Source organism: Pantherophis guttatus, chromosome 5 (assembly GCF_059756535.1).
Source record: "Pantherophis guttatus breed Tessera chromosome 5, ASM5975653v1, whole genome shotgun sequence".
NCBI lineage: Eukaryota > Metazoa > Chordata > Lepidosauria > Squamata > Colubridae > Pantherophis > Pantherophis guttatus.
Window position 1 is genome coordinate 40,164,645 of NC_142067.1, and position 21,356 is coordinate 40,186,000.

At 37.2% G+C, this 21,356-nt stretch overlaps 1 protein-coding gene across 1 annotated transcript; it reads right to left on the minus strand.

Moving 5' to 3' along the window:
- Positions 1-9,639: 9,639 nt before the first annotated feature.
- Positions 9,640-20,517, minus strand: STYXL2 (serine/threonine/tyrosine interacting like 2). The gene is made up of 6 exons (XM_034414082.2): positions 20,052-20,517; positions 19,030-19,138; positions 16,814-16,908; positions 15,497-15,728; positions 13,978-14,195; positions 9,640-12,693 (listed from the first exon to the last, which is right to left on the minus strand). Exons 2-6 carry the CDS (start codon positions 19,134-19,136, stop codon positions 9,893-9,895), a joined length of 3,453 nt encoding a protein of 1,150 aa, XP_034269973.2. The 5' UTR covers positions 19,137-19,138; positions 20,052-20,517; the 3' UTR covers positions 9,640-9,892.
- Positions 20,518-21,356: the final 839 nt, after the last annotated feature.

Below are 21,356 nucleotides of genomic sequence, written 5' to 3' on the forward strand. Positions count from 1 at the left end.
TACATTGTTGTCTTTAATCTCCCAGTTTCTCAAAGGAGTTTCCTACTGACTTCCAGAATCTATCTGTAGAAAATGGACTTACTGTTTATTACCACTACAAACAGAATGACATGTCTTGCTCATTTCTGAAAAACATTTAACCCCAATAACATTTGCTTTCATTGAAGATTACATTTCAAGCTGACAAAGCAAGACTGTCTATTAATTTTTTTTGCTTCATATTAATTCTAGGGCTACCAGATCAGCCCTGTAAAAGTCTGGATGACAGTGTAGAAATTGCAGAAAATAAATTAGTTTTCTGTTTTTCTTTGTTGTTATTTAGCACCCATCCAGATTCTTTTTCCAGCCTAGCTATAGCTATCTGTATTTGCAATTTCTAAGTTTCAGAATCCACTGTACTTGGCAATTGGAGAATGACATGAGAAACCATTCTCATGTTTGGTGATGATTTCCTTATTGCTGTAGATTTTAGCATTCATTCTACTGATGCCTTTTGTGGTCCTTCTAGAATCATTAAAATAACATTATATGCATAATAGTCATAGAAAACCAAAGAAAATTTTTAAAAAACACTAACCAAATAGAATAGGCGATACAGAGCTACTAGTCTGAATATGTCTTATAGGAAAACAGATACATTTTTCTATCTCAATGAAGGCTTCATCACTTTTGTATTTAGTTTGGGTGATATACATTTTTTTTCTTCATAATTTGATTTACATTACTTCATATGTTTAGGAATAGGAATACAGACATAAAGTATAAGTTGAGTAATCATGTTAATAAATAACAGCAGGGAAAGTGATACTCATTTTTAATATAGTTCACAAAGTTCTATTATTAAAAGTTTTATCCCCCTTGCTGCTCCCCCATGGAAAACAAATTAAGACAAAATATTCCTCAACCACTAGCTAAAGATTTCTCCCATTATACCATTGTGATATCTATGTGGATATCAAGCCACAAAACCTCATGTGTGTGTCAGTTTGTGTGTGTGTATTCATGTGTTTGACAGTATCATAGCATTTGCAGTGAGACTGGAAATTCCAAAAAAACATACTGTTGTTCAATAGTATATGTTCCTATATGCTGCTCTTCTGTGCAACTGCAGTAGGAAGCTATGAAGAAAAGCCATTAGACAAAATGCAGTTTTGCTCTATTCAATATTTCCTTGAGGGAAAAGAGTAATGTGTCTTAATGAGATAGGTTATAGCACGTAGGAATCACTAATCAGTAAAAATAATCTTGGAATTTTCAATGCTTTCTACAAGAAACACTAATTCTCAGAATTCCATGGGATGTGTTTAGATAGCTGAGCTAATATTAGCCCTGGGAACTAGGCAGTAGCAATAAACTTACATTAATAATTTCCTCAGATTTTCACAGCACCTCTTTCAAAGATTTTGAGTATCAACATAACAGTATAATAAGAGGAAGAATGCTGTTAAGGACTGATAATTTCTTAAAGAACACAAGACAAATGCAAGTACAGGTAAGCCTCAATTTATGACCACAATAGGGACTGCAAAACGCATCTTTCAGCAGTGCAGTCAACAACATGTGTTATATAAATAGGTTTTCTTGGCGGGAAGTTTGAACTAACTGACCCTCAGCTGATTGGCTGACTACCACAGCTGCAAGGTATATAAAGGGAGCTGTTTCCCTAGGTCAGTTGCTGGGTTCTCACCCTACAATAAAGAGCTGTTGTCACTCACTGCCTGGCTTGCTGCGTCCTCATTCACCCAACATAACAAAATGTGAGGCTACACATGACTGCACCCAATTTTATGACCTATTTTACTGCAGTTGTTAAGTGAATCACTGTGGTTGTTAAGCCAGATATCATGTGACTGTGACTTGTGATTTTTCTTGCTGGCCTCTCCATTGATTTTGCTCATCAGAAACTGACTTTAAGGTAAAAATTGAGTTCACTCAGAATCTAAATAGAAATAAATGATTTTAAACTTATTTATAAACGAATTGGAACCAGACAAGTGTGCATTTTAATCCACCAATTGAGTCCTTCCTAAGGATCTGGGATAGGCAAAACTTGTTGTTTGAAGGTGTTAAAAGATATTGTCACAGGATGTAAGCTGTTCCAAGTAAAGCTGTCCTGTGCAAATGATTGATCGTGATTTTGTCAGTGCTGATGGTGTTCAAATGATGCTCCAGATGTTTTGGGATTGCAGCCAAGGCATCTCTTACTATTAGTATTGCCTTTGCTTTCTTTTTGCCATAGTCGTTCTACTTGCAGTTCTTTGTGATTTTCTCCAGTTCTTTCGTTTTTATTTTGCTGTAAGAACGCTCTTACTGCAGCGTTCACTCTCCAGACTTTCTTGTCTTTCTTATTGCCAATTGTTAAGTCTGGGGTTTATTTATTTATTTTATTTATTTTATTCAATTTGTATACCGCCCTTCTCCCAGTGGACTCAGGGCGGTGCACAGCCAGAACTAAAACACATACCAATACAAAATTTAAAATTATTAAAAGAATTACATAACTTTGGCCCAAATTTAAAACAATTCGAATTAAAACCCATTGACAATTTAAAAGCTAAAAAACTAAAAAAGACTAAAAAGGGGGGGGGTCACCTAAGCCCTGCTTGATGGAAAAGAAAAGTTTTCAGGGCACAGCGAAAGATATCCTTCGTATCTCCGGGGGCAAATCGTTCCAGAGGGCAGGAGCTGCCACAGAGAAGGCCCTCCCCCTGGGGGTCGCCAGCCGACATTGCCTGGCTGACGGCACCCTGAGGAGTCCCTCTCTGTGGGAGCGTACTGGTCGGTGGGAGGCTTGTGGTATTATGTGGTATTTGTTATAATTATTATCATCACAATAATCTGTCACAGTTGCCAGTTCTTTAGCTGATGTTGGCCTTCATTGGCTTCGAGTTCTTCCCAAGAACTTAGGATGTTGTAATGTATCGGCATAGTATATGATGGATTCAAGCAGTCAGAGGCTATGTTCTGAGGGGTCTTTGGTCCTCTCTGAGCTTGCTTGTTTTCTTACAGATGTTTCATTTCCCAAACTAGGTAACATCATCAGTGCTAGCTCTTCAAGACTGCAAGAAGACAAGCAAGCTAGAGAGCACCAAGGACCCTTCATGTCAATCCTGGTGTTCTTTCTGAAAAGATAAAGAAGTGGGTGCCTAATTTGGGAAAGAAAATGGTTCAATAAGTATATTGGCTTTCTCTACAAACTCCCCCTGGTTTGTCTCTGCTGTCTGAGCCACTTCTGATAAGATTTCAATTTCTTTGCCCAGGACAGACCTTTGCAGTTCTTCCAATTCTATTTCTGTGAATACTTTATTTTGTATTATAAATGGTTATTGATCTAGTAGCCTCTGTTCTATTATTTCTGATTCTGAATGTTATTCATTTCAGAATAGGTGCATCATTCTCATTCTCATTATACATATATATAGTATAAACACTATACAAAGTTTAAATGGGATCAAATTAAATATAAAAATAGGACTGCTTGACTCAGGACTGATATAAAATAGGAGCTATGAAAATCAACAGAATACAATAGTAAATTTGTAGTAGTAATCCTTACTCAAGAATGCAGTCACTATGTATTTATTACCGATATTTCTCATTTGACATCCCTTTCTCATTTGACAAAAGCATATTGTAAAAGGTATAAAAGGCTTAATGGTGTGAGCATTTAATTTGTCTGACTAAATAATTTAAATAAAATTATGGGTAGATGGTATTTATCAACATTTATAGTTGGCATTTGAAATTACAATCAGGATGTCCATTGGAAGGAGGGCAAAAGAATCCAGAAGACAGTCATAACTGTATAATTAAAGCCTTACCCTGGGGACAGGCTACAGAAACAAGGAGACTGTGTATTTGTCCTCTGATAAGATTATATTTTCTATTCTTTGCTCAAGTTATATACAAGTGTGACAATATCCAACTAGGGTCCATTTCATACAGATACTGGTAAATATCTTGGGAAATATCACTGAGATTACAGGTCTAAAAATTTTCTATATTAGTAATTTCATGACAAGGAAGCAGATGTCACATAAGAGAAGCACATATGTCTCTCTGACATACTTAGATTCCATCTTCTTGCAGAAATACCTTTTCAAATGAATCCATATTGCCATTTAAGGTTATGGATTTTAGTACTTCATCAATGAAAACTAGGGTTCTATTTTCTCAAGAATGGAAACTTTTCAACAGAGTTTTTAAAACATTATTTTTCAAATAAATTTACAAACTCAAGGGTTCTAGAAAGATTTATACATTTTGGGGTGGAATGGGGAAGGAAGATCAGTATTAGAAGTTAATTTCTTAGAAACGAATCTGTGGACATTATAATAGCCAGAGAAAATTGCTCAGACTTTATGCATCTTCTAGTAAAGCCTTTTTCTATAATTTTGCCACATTAATAGGAAGGAAACTACTCCTGTTGATATTTTGGTTTGTCATATACAAAATCCATGGGAAAGGGCAGTTCTTTACAGCCTTTGCCATAGCTAAAAAGAAATGTAATATTTGGATTGCATCTCATTTGCATCAATTTGCACCCGAGATTACTAATCTTGCATCAGATTGAGCCATGAGCGCATTTTCCAGTTTTCTGTGTTACAGAAGCCACTTTCAGCATTTCATAGACAGTATTCAAAACCCCAATCCAGACTTGCTTTCTAAGAATGAGAAAATGAATCTGCTGCTCCTCCTTCTCCATGTTTATAGACCCAGTAGAGGAAGCTGTCACAGCAGAGCCTGATTCAGATGACGTTAGGAATGAAAGCCAGAAGATAGTTTTCACATGCGTTTACATGAACAGAAGAAGAAGAATTCTTCAAAGAGTTTAACCCCCTCTCCTGCCTTTCTTGCAAGAAGCAGTCTCGTGGGATGAAGAGAAAACAGCTTCCCTTTTAACTAGTCATGGTATTTATGGCCCTGTCATGAATTTTCGTTGAACATAAGAAAGTTGAAGGACTCCGACTTGAGGCCAAAGAGATTACAGGATGGTATGAGCATGTGAAGGGCACATGAGGCTGAATCATCTCTGCCCGTTTTAAAAAGAATCAAATGGTCATTTGTCTTAAACAAGACTCTCATGTTAAACATGATGGACTGCTACAATTATATCTATAGCTATATATCCATTTCATTCTAAAGCAATTGGCAATTTGATATACTCCTCAGTTAAACTGAAGGGGGGGGCACAAACTGAGAACATCGCTTGGGAACTGTGAAGGTGATTTGAGACTCAGCTGTATCTTAGGCCTGCAGTAAAACACGTTGATCAATTCCTGGACTGATTCAGCTGCCATTGCATTCTCCCCTCAACACCTGTGCCAGATAGTTCGGTTGAATGCTATGCAGCATTTCAAATTCCCTACAATGTGGAAGGTTCCATTATTTCACTACTTATGGTTATTGCTGTCAGAGGTCTTATTTAATGAACACTCTGTATATCAATATTTCTGCAAATTAGAAACCAAAAAGATTTTAGAATGTCCACAAAAGAATAGTACCATAAGAATCAAATCGAATCGAATAACAGAGTTGGAAGAAACCTTGGGGATCTTCTAGTCCAACCCCCTGCTCAGGCAGGAAACCCTATAGCATTTCAGACAAATGGTTATCCAATCTCTTCTTTAAAACTTCCAGTGTTGGAGCATTCACAGCTTCTGGAAGCAAGTTGTTCCACTGATTAATTGTTCGAACTGTCAGGAAATTTCTCCTAAGTTCTAGGTTGCTTCTCTCCTTGATTGGTTTCCATCCATTGCTTCTTGTCCTGCCTTCAGATGCTTGACTCCTTCTTTTTTGTGGCAACCCCTGAGATATTGGAACACTGCTACCATGTTGCCCATAGTCTTTTTTTTCATTAAACTAGACATATTTATTTCCAGCAACCATTCTTTATATGTTTTAGCCTCCAGTCCCTTCATCTTCCTTGCTCTTCTCTGCACTCTTTCTAGAGTCTAATTTGCTTCCTGTTTTGCTACTTCTGTGACAACAGTGTAGGGAACCATTCAACATGTGATTTCCTGATTACAATTTAAAATAAGACAATCTATTCGATCAACTGTTGCACTTCATTACCAGGTTCTTTCACTGCATGTGTTTACCGGTCTATGCCAAGGGGAACATATAGATGATCAGTTTAATTTGTCCTCTTCTTTCATCTGAGAGGCAATACAAAGTGTATTAGCTTAAATTTTATCTGTATAGCATGCCCAGTTCATTAGTAAGGCTGGTAGGCAATGCCATTCTAATGATTTAGAGCTGGGCAAGTTAATTTATGGTGTTTAGTAGATTTCTACCAAATGTCTGCCAGTCACTTTCTTTAATGTGGGCTAAGAGAAAGGATGTGGTTTCTGACAATCACTTTCTCTAATGTGGGGAAAATCTCTGCCAATTACTTTTTTAAATGTGGGCTAGGAGAAAGGAGGTGATTTTAGAAGGATATGTGGAGTGTTAGAATCTGGCCTGGACAAGGAAACCCACAGAACAGTTTATTCCTGCTTTATCAAGAGGCCCTTATCACCACCTGTATTGTCTGCAGCATGTGACTCATAAGGTTAGGGTAGCAGAGTTTGCACCATGTGTCTTTCTATTTTCTGCCTCAGGTACTGGGGAGATGTGATAGAATATAGTCCAGAGTCATCAGAGGGAGGAATTCTTTCACAGAAATCAAAGTGACAACATAATTTGGAATCTTTGCTGTCTGTAAAAGAATCTCTCCTTCCTGTGACTCTGGACTACATTCCACCACAGGGAGAGTTCTCTATCAAACAGGAAGGAATCTCTTTTCTTACTATATTGGAACCTCTTGCTGCTTTCTTGAACTGTAATGGTATGTGGTAATGAACCTTGGAGACAGAGGAAAAGCTGCAGACTGAACAACTGTCATGTAAAAGATGTTTCAACCCACAAAAGGGGGAAATGGTCCGGGAAACATTTCAGAAGGGACCATCCCTAGTTTTCAAGAGAAGAAAGAAGGGGAGCAATACTTTCAATCTTGCAAGAATCTGTTAATAGAACCTTATAATAAAGATAATACTGCAGGATCCAATCTGTGTCAATCATCGAGACCAGAGGTTCATCCAAGCTTTCAGATTTGTGCTGGAGCCCATCCTCAGGGAGCCTCTAAATTTCGAGGATGTTCCCTGAGGATGGGCTCCAGCACAAGTCTAGTGACCGACTCAGATTGGATCCTGCAATATTATCCTGGGACATACATATTTGCCTTCATTCACAAAAAGATAATACTGATATTCACTGTTGTGCTTCTTGACTGGATTATCTCTGATAATTACTTTCTTTAGCATCATAAAGACTATTTTCTCATTCACAAGAATGTGCTTGCAATAGTATGTGGGAGCTTTAGAGACAGGGGAAGAGCCATAGCCAAGGAAACTGTTGGGCAAGAGGCAGCTTCGTTTACAGAAGAGATGTGGGGATAGCAAACATCTCAGAAGGGACCCTCCCTAGTTTCTTGGGCTGTAAAGGCAGCAGGAGAGAAATGTACTTTCAGACTTGCAAATTCTGTTAAAATACCTTACATAGATTACATTACAATCTTACAATAGAATTAGTTCCTCTGGGAATGCTTCCTATCTGGCCTTTATTTATTTATTAGTCCAATTTATATGCTGCCCTTCTCTGTAGACTCAGGGCGGCTTACAATGCATTATAGCAATAGCCTGCATACTTTTTCGTATATACCTGCTTATTAGGGCTTTAGCCCCCCCCCAAGCGGTGTTGTTCTATACAAAGTTGGCTTATTGCCCCCACAATCTGAGTCCTCAATTTACCTACCTCGAAAGGATAGAAGGCTGAGTCAACCTTGAGCCTGGTGAGATTCGAACTTGCACTAATTGCAGGTAGCTGGCAGCTAAGTGCTGCTGGCACTTAACAGCACTTTAGTCCGTTGCACCCTGAGGCTCTTTCTTTGTTATATATGTGCTCCCAGGTTCGGCATTTGATCATTCATCCACATATTGACACAGGGGTGGGTTCCAAATCCCGTTGCTACCAGTTTGCTTGTGTGCATGCGCACAGAAGTGTTTGGGTGAGTGGGTGGAGACTCCCGCCACTGCCACTACTGGTTCGTTTGATCCAGTGCGAACCAGTAGCAACCCACCACTGAACTGACAGCTCTGAAAATAGCCACACTGAAATAACTTTCAACCAAACACTGAAGCACAATTTTACTGGTTACAGTGTGTGTGTGTGTGTGTGTGTGTGTGTATGTGTGTGTAGGACTCCTTTTATCCTCCAAAGTCCTTGCTTTGTTGATTCAGAAGACTGGCAGCTCTTCTAGCCTTGCTGATTTACATGTCTGGTACAGGGGTAAAATGCACTTACCTTCGCTACCGGCTCGGAGATGGACACGCTCGCTCGCTACATGAGCATGCGCCTCTTCTGCGCATGTACAGAAGCTTCTGCGCACGCGCAGAGGGTCAGCGCATGAGATGTGATGACGTCTGGGTGGGGAACCAAGCGGGACAGCAGCAGTGCCGGGGAAGCGTTGGTACAACCTCTCTCTTCAAGCGGGGTGAGCAAGTGAGCCAGGCCAAGGTGGTTGAATTTCACCGCTGGTCTGGTAGTTGTTGATGGGATTTGGGGAGGGGTTCCTCATGTGTTCAGGCCCAACTTCTTTTGTCTGGTTTAGGGGACAGGTTTCCTTTGATTCCTTAATGACTTAGCTCCTTCTTAACAATCTCCTGAAGAGATCTTTTAGACAAGATTCCTGCTAGCCACCATGCTTATGTGTCTATATCGTCTTTAAGTATGGCAGCTCCAGCTTAGTTTTACTTACAAGGCTGATAGTGGTAGAGCACTTAGAAGGCAATGTGTAACTAACTAAGGTCTTTTTGATTTCAGGCAGCATTTTAGCAGAGTAAAGCCAGAGAGTACTAATCAACTAATTAAAGTCACAGAGCAGAGCTTAACTAGTACTTATCACTTATTAAAGAAAAGCTGCTCAGGAAGAGATATTCAAAAAATTGGACAATAATATCTGATTTTAAGGCTATGCTTGCCAGACAGAGAGCATGAAGTAAAAAAGAAAGATACCTTTAACTGGTATACCCAAGCTATACCCAATTTAGTGGGAATGGAAATTTATGTGAAAAATTAGAGGAAGCACTGACAAAGACTGGAAACCACCACCCCCAAACTCTAAAATACCAATCGTTCTGGGCCAAATGAATTTTTGGTAAGGGATATAAGTAATCTGGGTCCCTTTGATGGCCAGAACAAAGGAGCTCTTATAAAAATTAGGTTCATTCTGGACAAGAATCTTTAGAGAAACTCTCCTGGAATTTATCATAATATGCAAACAGATGTCTTGAGACATCTTTTATTAAAATACGTAAGCACTGGAGGTCTACTCTAGGCATTGTGCCCAATCCACAACAGCCTGGAAGTATTGACACTTAAAAGGGATATGCTGCTATCACATGCATTTTATAAGTTGATTTTTCTGTTTGGTTTGAAAGATAAATTTTATTTCTGAAATTGTCTTTGAAAAAAAAAAAATCTTTAGACAAGGTCTTCCCATGTGACTGAAAAGTGATATTTTGTTCCAAGTTGTCATGGGAACCAACATTACATTTATACCCTTAGTATTTTCTATATAGATACACACAAGAGACAAGCAATAGCTATGTGGTTTTGTAATTAGAAAGAAAAGAATATTAGAAATTGAGATTACAGATTATTTCCACAATGTTTGAATTGAACAAAAATCCGGGCCTAAATAGTGCTTGATCTACTATTTAGTGGAAAGGAGAATAAGAAATATAAATAAAGTGATTAAAACATGCTGTTTAAATCTTGGTTGCTTACAAATACTTGGAAGACTTTCCTCCAAAACTAAGGTAGAAATGGACTGGCATGACTTAACTCTTCATTACTCTTCTCTCCGGCGCTGAAGCTTTGCTTTAGTTTCTGCTTGTCGACTTCTCCAGGCAGCAATGATGGCATCGTCATCCATTTCTTCTTCCTCCTTACGAGTGCTTTGTCTGTTTCTTATTAAATATTTTGATGAGATGTACTCTTTGCTTTCTTCCATATTTTCTTCTTTTTCTGTACCCTCTTCAGACTTTGCAAAACTCTGGGTGAATTTTCTCTTTGCTCCAGATTCAGTCATGTCCAATCTGGACTCTTCTTCATGTTCTTCCAAGTGATATGATCTGGTTGAAGGTTTGGAGGATTCTGAGCTATAGGAGGATTTTGGAGTTCTAGAAGAACATGGCTCTGGACTTTCTTCTGTAGAGTTTATCTCACTCACTTTTGATTCTGTAAATGTATACGCCTTCTCTTCTTGTGCAGAGGCGGAGGAAAATTGGGAAGAGGTTCTTTGCAGTTTATTCTTATACTGATGGGTTGCAGAACTATTCATTTCTTCTCTCTGAGACCTGGAACTTCTATAACTAGAAGCTTCAGTGTTCACCTTTCTGAAAGTGGACGAGTTCCTATATTTCTCACTACTGGCCTCAGTGCAGTCCTGATAAGAGGGCTTTTCTTCTGTTTTCAAACCTATGAGCCACTTGTTTACATTGTTTTCTACTTCTGACCTTATAACACCCCCAACATTAGCAAATTGCCCTGAGAGAGCAATGTCACTGGAATTATTATCATCTGTTAATGAATGCCTAGGGCCACCATTTACATTTTCTATACTTCTGTCATACAGATTTTCTCTTTTTTCATCTTCATCATCTCCCTTGATCTTTTTCTTCTTAAATAAAGTGCTACGTTTATTGTCACTGATAAGCTTCTCCATTTGGTAATCTGACATCTTCTCTCTCATTTCTGTTTGCATCTCCCTTTCCTTTCTGCTAAGTTTCTTAAGATCTATCTCATCAGCAAAAAGGCTGAAAAGAGGCTTGCTTGTCTGAGTTACTTTCCTAGTTGAGACAGAGTCTCCCATACTGACTGAAGTGTTACAAGATAGGATGGATTGAGTGTCAGCATACTGAGGGTCTTGATGAAGCAGTGAAGTAGAACTAGATAGAGGTAAGCCGATTTGTGCTTTAAGCAGAGATGACCTGTCATTTTCTCCATGTCTATTTGGATCACCTGACTTAACACTGGAAGACAATACTGATGGTGAACGAGACAACATAAGAATTTCATTTTGTTTCTGAGCAATAGTTTCATTAACAACATTGGCAATCCAATTCTGAATGCTGGCTATTGATATTGTTTCATCTGGGCCAATGGATGGGCCAGGCACACTTGCTGACTTAGCCCCATGACTGCTTCTAGCCTGAGAAAAAGTTGAGCGATTAGTCTGCATGCTTATTGCTGAAGCTGAATCCTCTATCCCATTGACGGAAGCTGTTGATGGCCAAAAAGCTGACAAAGGGATGCTTCCACTCATGGAAGTTTCTGCCTCCCAGCTACAGAGAGACTGGCTTTCCTCCAAAAGTTTCTTTGAGTGTTCAAGTAACTCCATTCGTCTCTGTTTTCTCCTGGCACAAGTGGAGTCCTCACCTTTGGTAAGCTCTACAATATCATCCTTATTTTCACTACCAACTTTCTTCTGGTGCTTAGTTTTCCAGGCTTGGTAGGCAGTCATATTGATATCTGACAAGCTCTTCTCTTCTTCCATAGACTCTTTATTTTGTTGGCTACCGTCTCCAGCCTTGGATTGCTCAACTTCTGAATCTTTTTTGTGAAAACCAAACTGAATTCTTTTAATCTTCCATCTTTCTAAGGCTGTCAACTTGTCTTTGTTTTTTTGGCAGAAATTATAAAATGAACTAGCATCAGATAATACACTTTCTGTATCTATGTCCCTTTCTCTTGTTCCATTTTCAGATTTTAGATTCTCATCACTATATCTAGCTTTTGAGCAATATTTCTTAGAGGCTTCTTTTTCTATCTCCATCATCCTCTCATTCCACATATCCCAGCTACTTTCTGTAGACATAGAATCTGTACGCCCTCTTCTCATTCTGTTGATGCTACTTGCTTCCAGTTGTTGTTTCAAGGTCCTGATCTCTTGGCTACTCACACTTTCAGTATCAGTTGTATCATTCACGAGGCATGATTTTTGTCCCATGCTAGCCTCCTCTTCCTTGGAAAACATGTAATTTTCCATTTGGTACTTCTCATTTTGGCATTGCCATGCTTGGATCATTTGATCTACATTTTCCTCAGATTCTACTTGTCCTTGAAGTGATAGGTCTGAGGCCTTACTTTCTTCCTTCTTCTTTAAAATTTCCTTGTCAGGCAAGCCTTGTTTTCTTCTCCATTCTTCATAGAGTTCTTCCTCCTCCTCTTCACTGATAAGAGTAGGCTCCTTGGAAAACAAGCTCAACTTTCCCATAGAAGAGGCACTCATTGCACTTCCTAGGAGACTTGTTGTGTCTTCTTCCTCTACCATGATAGAGTGGACTTTGGCTCCCACAATACTCTTAGAATCTTCTGTCTCAGATAGTAAGGAACAACTTCCAGCTCTTACAACAGAACTTTGGTCATCTGTTGTGTCTTCAGAATCTTCTTCTTCTTCTCGTTCCTCAAGTAGCTTTTCATTGAGTTCTCGGAGCTGTTTCAGAAAACCATCATTAGGATAAATAGCTCTCTTCTTACGGATAGTCAGTAAGGCTTCTAATATTGTCATGTGATGGAAGATCATTAGATAAGCAGATACTAGCACTGCTGAGCGGCTGACTCCCATTTCACTGCTGACCAGAACTTTTCCTAGAAGTAAAATTATATAAATAATAATTTCAGAACCATATTACAGTATTGCTGCATGTTTAGTACATTTTGAGCAAATAAAAAATAATCTGCCATTGTTAGGCTTCATGATATCTAATATCTAAAGCTAGGAACCTGATAAGTTAAATAAATAATGCTATCTCCTTACCACAATGCTTTTATTTTATATATTATTTTGTTAAACTAAAAAAAATTAAATACAACAGCATTAAAGAATCAATTTTTAAGCCAGCAATAAAAAAGAAAGGAAAGCCAAGCTCTAAACATTATAAATACTCACAAGTGACCTGATCATTGACAAAGTTGAATGACAAATATACTAATTTTAGATCTGCTTGTAACAACATAGTAATTACTGTATTTTTCGGAGTATAAGACGCACCGGATTATAAAACGCACCTATCTTTTTTGTTGAGGAAAACAAGAAAAAGAAATCTGCCTCTGCCTCCCAGCAATTTACTTCCTTGCAGCAAGCAGCAGAGGCCTGCGCAAAACAGCTGAGAGCAAAACATGTGAGAGTCAGGAGGCTGATCCAAACAACTTGTGCTAATTAGGCTATGCTGAAGCTGAAAGGAACTCTTTCTTCTTGCTGTTTGCTGCAAGAAAGTAACTGCTGGAAGGCAGAGGCCAAAGGGTGGGGGCCAGTGTGTGGCCGGGGCTATATTTGGTGTAAAAGATGCACCTAAATTTTTACCCCCTTTTAGGGGGGAAAAAGGTGCATCTTGTACTCCCAAAAATACGTTTTTTTAAAAAGATAAAAATACATGTATTTTCTTTTAAAAAAATAGAAGCTGCATTATAAGTATAGAAGTTCATAAAAGCCATTTCACAAGTCGTAATGAATCAATGTATGAAGGGTTTGTCTACATTTCTACGTGGAATTAAAAAAAATTAGATTTTTTTTTTTTTTTTTTGGTGGAAACAGCATAAGGATGGCCTGGCAACATCACATTTTTTTCTATATATCTGTGATGTTCCATCCTCAGCCCATGAATGAAATAGGTATGAGTTGTCCTTACCTACAATGGAAATATTTTTCCTATTATTTTGATGCTATCCAAGGTCATATATGGCATATAAAAAGTGCGAGGCTTTGTGATCAATTACCTCAGAGAGGAATCAGAAAACTGCAGTGACTTAGGCAATAGAGACAGACAATCTCATACTGGTATAATTTTCTGTTGAGTCAACGGATGAATTCCTTCAATTCAGCAATGGAGAAAGTCCCTGACCATGTAAACTGATATTGTATGCCTTATTTACCTCTGCAAGTTAATAATGCTTCATCAAGAAACTCTGCTGCTGGGCGGAAATGTTTAGCGATCTCCTCATCTGGGAAATCATCCACCTCAATGCCCAAGTACTGGATATTCATTCCATTATAAAAATCTGGTCCTGTATAAACACCGGTGCCATGAGCAGCATTCAGGATATGAGTAATTCCTAGCCTCTTTAGCCGTCCTTTATTTACTGCAGCACTCCTTCAATGCAAAGGGAAAAGACATTAGATTCCAGATTCTAACTGAAAACTAACTTGTACCAAACAGTATCCAAGAGAAAATTGTTTGAGTCTGTTAGAATTTGATGGTGAATCGATATAGTAAGTTTATGTCAGTCATACGTTTTTACCATAGTTTCACAAAGTTCACAAAGAAATCAAATATGGACTGTGGAAATCCTTGCCTTAGATTGTATTTTAACAACATGTTTTAGCTTATTTGTTTCCTTGCATGCTGCCTTTTATTGTTGATGTAACCGTCATGGTAATTAAAACATCTATTTGCATAAAAAAAGAAACAGAATAGAGAAAGAAATACAGGTACTCCTCAATTTACAACCACAATTGAGCCCAGAATTTCTGTTGCTTAGCAGGCAATTAAGTAGCCCCATTTTGTGACTTTTCTTGCCACAGTTGTTAAGTGAATTACTGCTCATTGTTATGCTAGTAACATGGTTGTTAAGTTACTTTGCTTGTCAGAAGATGGCAAAAGGTGATCACATGATCCAGAACCACTGCAACCATCATAAATAGGAATCAGCATTAGCAAGCATCTGAAGTTTGATAATGTGACCATAGGTATGCTACAATGGGTGTCAGTGTGAAAAATGGTCATAAGTCATTTTTTTCAGTGCCGTTGTAACTTTGAATGATCAAATGAACTTTTGTAAAAAAAAAAAAAAAAAAAAAAAAAGAGGTGCATGTACTGAGAGTTCATTTAATGGGCAGACCTAAAGTTTCTATGGTAAAATAGGTAAAAAAAACCAAAAACCCCAAATGTTGTTTTGAGGCAATACAAATTCATGAAACCAGGTAGATTTCTTGAAACAGAGATTTTCACTATTCAGGTAGTGCAGAAAAGGCCCTTTCCTACAGACCAGTCAGCCCTGGTTTATTATTGACATCAAGATGTGAAAAGAGCCTTATCTGCAGAACAGTCAGCCTCATACATATTAGAAGGAAATAGTATATTCAGAAGGCAGTAACCCTTTGTATTGGTCTCATGAGTTATTGTCCTCGCTATTATGGGAAAGGAATGTAATTACAACAGGATTCCCCTATTTATCTACTGTGTTTTTGAAAGGAACCTGTCATATTTACCTTTTGAATGTAACTTTTTATTTTCTATTGTATAATTTCCCTAGGTTTTTTTTCTTGAGATGGACAGATTGCAATTTAATACACTTAATTATTAATCTAACAATACTGGTCATTTTCTATAGCACAGACAGAGGAAGCCATGCTCTGAGAATTTTATTCAGACAGATACATCTTTGTACTCACTTTTCTGCTATGAAGATATTTGGCCAGACCTCATCAATGGCCTCTCTTGGTGATTCCAGATAGTCTTTCATAAGTGCTCTCTGTATGTCCATAACACATGGTGTATTGAACAGGCTAGTATCATCTATCTTTTCTTTAACTCGGTTATATAGATCTTCCATTAGCAACTGCTCTGCAGATTCCAGCATCCCTGGACATACAGTGTCTACTTTTACTTCCTTTGTCTTCAGCTCTGCAATGAACCCAGATTTTCATTTTCAAAACTATAACCATTTTTGTTTACCACTGACTATAGACATGACTATTAGCTCATTATAGTGCCATGTAATACCTGTACCCAAGGCAAATACTGTAATTCTGTATATGGATTAACTCAAAAATGTTGAGTTGAATCGACATTTAACTTACATTTGTTTAATCACATTTCTCTGTAACTAGTTGTTGCTTCTTAATTGCTAGTTCATTGCTGGTTACACTTTATTGTAAAAATTTGCTTTGGTTTCTCAGGGCTTCAGAGAAGTAAATTTCAGTTAGGTGAATTGAAAGTGCAAAGCATACAGTATGTGTTAAAATTATATTTTGCACCTATGGAATTAATCTCCACCGCCCCAGCCCCCTGGACCTCAACAAAATCATATTTTTGAAAACTTCTAAATTTGGGTGTATTACCAAAAGACAAACTTAGTATTTCTTGCGGTCCATGGGCTAGGATAGACCTCTATACTAACCCCTGGAAAGTTATTAATCCTCACTCTTTTTCTTTTCTTTTAAAAGTTAAAAACAACATAATTTTTGATAATAAATGAGGAAAAAACTAGTAATTAATCTTCCCATGGCAAAAAAGAATTGAATTAAGAATTAAGAGACAATGAATCTGTAATTCTGCAGATGAGAAAGCACAGGCAAAATAAAGATGAATTAAATTTGAATTAAAGATGAAGTAGCTTTCCAAACAATATTTTTGTTATCGGCACCACACATATAATAGTGCAATTCTTTTTGACTTTCTTTAAATCACTAAAATTCTAAACTCGAAAAAGATGGAAAATGAAGACAGAAAATTTTAAATGAAAAAGATCAGTGTTGGTATGATCTGGAATCAGAATAGAAAGTGAATTAAAAAAGGATGGCAATTCCTGACTAGGAGATATATACATATACATATACATATACATATACATATACATATACATATACATACACACACACACACACACACACACACACACACACACACACACCAGTGCCAGCTGATTTATGAACATATCAATTTCTCCATACTCATATAGTTTGATTATCCTTCTTTTCAAATCATACCTTCCTTGATGATCTGTTTAGCAGCAACAGCAGATGATAGATGGATGGGTTCCATGAAGATGCTCTCAGTCTCTGCATCTGATAGCACTGAAAACCTGTCAGGTAATGACAATGCCATAAAAGCAAGCCCTGGCAACTTCTATACTATTATAGCTTTTCTCTACTTTTTGAAAACAAAGCAACTTAGAAGAGATAAATTATACAAGAGAGCTGATGTTTCTAGAGGATCTCTGTTTGGAGAGTTGCTTTCAGAAGCTACTCCGAATGACTAATAAATATCTTACAGATAATTGACATTTCTCTGAAAAGATTTCATCCTTATCTATGTTCCCTTCTCCTCAAATATGCTAATATGAACAACTGCAACATAAAATCATTTTTACAAAAAAGAGATGATGTTTCTCTCCACTGTGTACTGATTTTTGCAGTGTGGAAACATATTTGTAACCACATATTCATCAGAGAAAGAAAACATGAAGAAATTTCATTAAAAAATTATTGGTACAACTCCCACCTCACAATGTCAATCTTCATTTTAGTTTCCTCCTTTATAAGATGGGAGCAGTAATAGACTATAGACAGTCAAAACTATAATTTATTCACTCAAGTAATTTATTTGGCTGCTCATCTCATAACAGTGACTCAGGGCAAGTGTACAGAAATTAAAATTTAAAGATTAAAGCAATAACCTGTGGCACTCAATAAATGAGACCTTCTAATCATAAAAACACATCAATAACAGGACCAACTTTACGCCCAAACATTTGAGGAACAGGTACAGTGATATTATAGGTGTTGTGTGAAGAATATGTTTTAAAAACTTGTAGGAGATGGAATTGGCCATATAAATTCCTTGAAAAGAAGCCGGGGGCAGGTAAGGTGAAATTATGCCTTGCTGTCTCCATTTGATTGAGGAATTATTGCCCAGAATGCCTTTCTAATGGAAACCAATGTGGAGGCCCATAAGAATGATCTTTCCTGTACTTTTCTGACAAATCCAAGTTAAGAACTTGAGTGTTTGCCACAGTCCCTTTTTAAGTAGAAAAATGTATTTCTTTTCTATCCACTAGAGGGTCTCTAAGTTTCTGAATCTTGCAAACATAGCTGTATTGATCAAAAGGGGTTTCTATGGCAACTGGTCATGAAGCAGTTTGTGTACGGCCAGTTTTCAAGCTAATAGCAGCTAACATGGCTAGGACAAGGAGGAAGTCCACATGGACTTGAGTTGAAATGTACAAAATATTAGAAGGCTCCAGTTACAGCTAATCCATATTCACATGCAGGGATTGACCATAGAAAAAGCAAGAAAAGAGAATATGCAAGTGGTGTCCTTTAGTTTCCTTTGTTAGACAGTTGGAAGACTGCTCCATTTCAGGTTTTCATATTACGCTCCTTTTTATCTAAAAGTCCAAGAAGGAAATTTACTTGCATTTTTCAAATGCTGGATATTTATTGTATGTTTCCTGTTTTTCTATACTGGTGTAATTACTTTATTTCCTTTCTGATAGCCTCCAATGGATCTTTGGTTTTGTGTGCTCTCAGAACTGGAAATTATTTCTTGTTTTACTCCAGTTTTGCAACACAGAGCAGAAAAAGTCCCTTCATGCAAACTGTATTCCGCTTAGAGCTTTGATCTCCAATACCATCCAACAGCAGCACTGGCTGTTCCCACTCTCAGCTGAATCTTCACCAAGTTAATTTTTTTAATGGATTGGGAAGGATAGGCAGATTGATGACAATGAAAAAAGGTTAAACTGCAGGCTGAAACAAACCAATTGTATATATATCACTCTTTTTAACTAGACCTCCCTCCATTTCACTCACTAGTTTACAATCTGGCTACCCACAAATTCCAAGTCTGCGCCAAAAGTAGAATTGAACAGTAGCATCTAAACCAATCAGTGCTATAGAAAGATAGATGCGAAAACAGCAGCTTGGGTGGGCTTCTGTTACTGCCTCACGGATGTCTGCAGCGCTTCTCCCAAGAAACCTTAGTGTTTGTACAAAACCTCTGTTGAATCAATTAAATTAGCAAAATAATGCTTGTGCTCTCAATCATGGATTCTGAAAGAAGAAAGAACTCTTTAGGCCTTGTCCTTGGTAAGGATTTCAATTATGGACTGGGTGAATGTAAAAAGAGAGAGAGAAAAGAAAAAGTTTGCAATTTGTTTTACACAATGGGAGGTATATAGAGACTTATTTTGTGAAACACTCACCGGCTAGGCGAAGGACTTCTAAGATAGTGAGCTTGCACTGCCTTCACATCAGGTTCTTCTCCATCAGGCACCTCCTGGTCCAAGCCTGAATCCATACTGCTTGCCATCACTGTTGTGGAAACCAGATGAAATTGGGAAGAAAAGGATTGGCAGATCAAAATCAGCTAAATCATAGAATTCCATGAAGAATCTCATTGGCTGAGTCATAGTCATGGAATTTTTATAATTAATTTGTAAATTAGTAATTTATAATATTTTATAAATTAATCATATTTATAAATTATAAACATATGTATATTGTAAACATTTATAATCTTAGTTTTTCTTGTTGTTTGTTTATTAACACTGTTTCCTATATGTTAGGGTTTTGCCCATGGAATGTTACTGAACCTGTCCACATATGCTTGACCTGGTTTTGTAAACCCATGATAAAGTGTTTGGAGACTTTGGAGTACTGCTTAAAGAGACAAAACAAACTTCTTGAGAAGCGAAAGAAAACTTTTAAGATTAGTACTTCTCTCTTTACAGATTTTTGTCCAACACTATTAAAATACAAACATGCTTTGGAAACACAAATTTCTGCGTGTCTTCTCAGAAATACATTCTATTGAGTTTAATGGAATGTATTTCCAGTTAAGAAGAACTGTCGCCTAAAAGAGAGCATTATTAAAAATAATAATAATAATAATTAAATATTTCCATTTTGACTTCTCTACCAGAAGTCAAAATGGATGTCCCGGATCATGTTCTGGCTTTACAGGAATGTTATGAAGCCAGTGTGATTTCAACAGGTCCCTTACTCTGGATTCTGTAGCCCTTATAGAATTAGCTCTCCCACTCTGATCCCCAAAGCTTTGATCTTATTTCCTTCTTCTGCAGTTCTCATTTTCGCCCCTTGCAGCTTTTCTGAAATGTCAGGAATGCAGCCGGGCCGCCACAAGCAAGGGTGGGTTGTTATTGCTACTTTGCGGTGACCTAGCAAGTCTGACCTGAGAAATTACCACAAACTCAAAACAACTTACCGTTTATGCTGTGAACATGTGTCTCTCTTGGTGATAAAATTATCTTTTTTGAGAGTTCAGGCACAAACCTAAAAATAAAATAAAAATAGGAAACTAATGAAAAAGGTAGGATCCAGGCAGTTGCCTTCTTGCCTTCTCGGTGATTTTTTTTGCAAAGGGACAGGACAACTGTCAGCTTCAAACTTTATCAGCCTTCTAAATATAACATCTCTAGGCACTGGCTGGCTGTTGGTTAATAGCAGGAGAAATGCCATGCCTGGTTTTTTAACTCTATCCTTTCAAATAAAGGAACAACTATCTGCAAAAAAGTTCCAAGGTGTCATGCCCCCAAAAATAATTTTATCATTTTTTATATTCTTAAGTCTGTTTACATGTGTCCCCTTTGAGGATCAGGAACTAAAATTATTCTCTGTTTAAATATCTTCATTCCCATCTGCCTGTTCTTCCTATTTTTAATGGGCTATTGCAGAAAAGGTAAGCCTCAAAAGGAAACGAGAAGTTGAATTGGGGAAAATAAGCAAAAGTCTTATGACACTTTAAAGATTAACGAATGGATTATTGCAGTTGCTTCCTGGATTGCACCCACATAATGAAATACATGAAATATTACCCTACGCAAGGAGGAGTGTTACATGTACACACAGCTATTTTTGAGGCTGGGGGAAGGGAAAGAGGAAGAGTGAAATGCTGAAAATAGAGGTGAGAGACATAATTATTTTTAGTTACTACAAAGCAGTGACGATTTTTGCACTAAAGTGTAGTAAAAAAAACTATGATCTACAGTAGAGTGGTTGGTTAATCTCTACATAATATAAGGAATAGAGATCTGATATTATAATAATATCCCCAGAGCAGTGTGGAATACAGAAAATTAGACCCCCAGTTTCAGAAATTAATAGGAAAGAAAAGAGGTTGGTTAAAACAAAATATCCATTAAATTTTAATAGATCCTTACACATTTGTATTCTATGCTTGTTATGAATGTATAAAATGGCTAATGGAATTTTATAAATTTCAAAAATTATAGATATAGAAATATATTTGTATATATCTATACAAATATAGATTGGATAGTGCATAGATTTTTTTTTCTGGATACCAGAAAAAAATAGTTTAGTTATAATTATACCTACACAACAAATTCCAGTGTAATGGGTGCAGGAAGTCGGAAGTTTTAACAGCATGGAATGTAACAATATTGAATAAATAGAATATTGTAGCATTTCACTAGGGGAAGAAATAAATTAGATCACAATTTCACATATAATGCCTAGCATGAAGTGTTTTTATTTCTTTAATGACAAG

Excerpts from the sequence above, each read along its gene's own strand:
- STYXL2 (XM_034414082.2), bottom strand. The coding sequence starts at position 19,136 with ATGGCAAGCAGTATGGATTCAGGCTTGGACCAGGAGGTGCCTGATGGA. Across the intron at positions 16,909-19,029 it reads AGAAGTCCTTCGCCTAGCCG|GTTTTCAGTGCTATCAGATG; the intron begins GTGAGTGTTTCA and ends ATTACCTGACAG. Across the intron at positions 15,729-16,813 it reads TAAACAGATCATCAAGGAAG|AGCTGAAGACAAAGGAAGTA; the intron begins GTATGATTTGAA and ends GGTTCATTGCAG.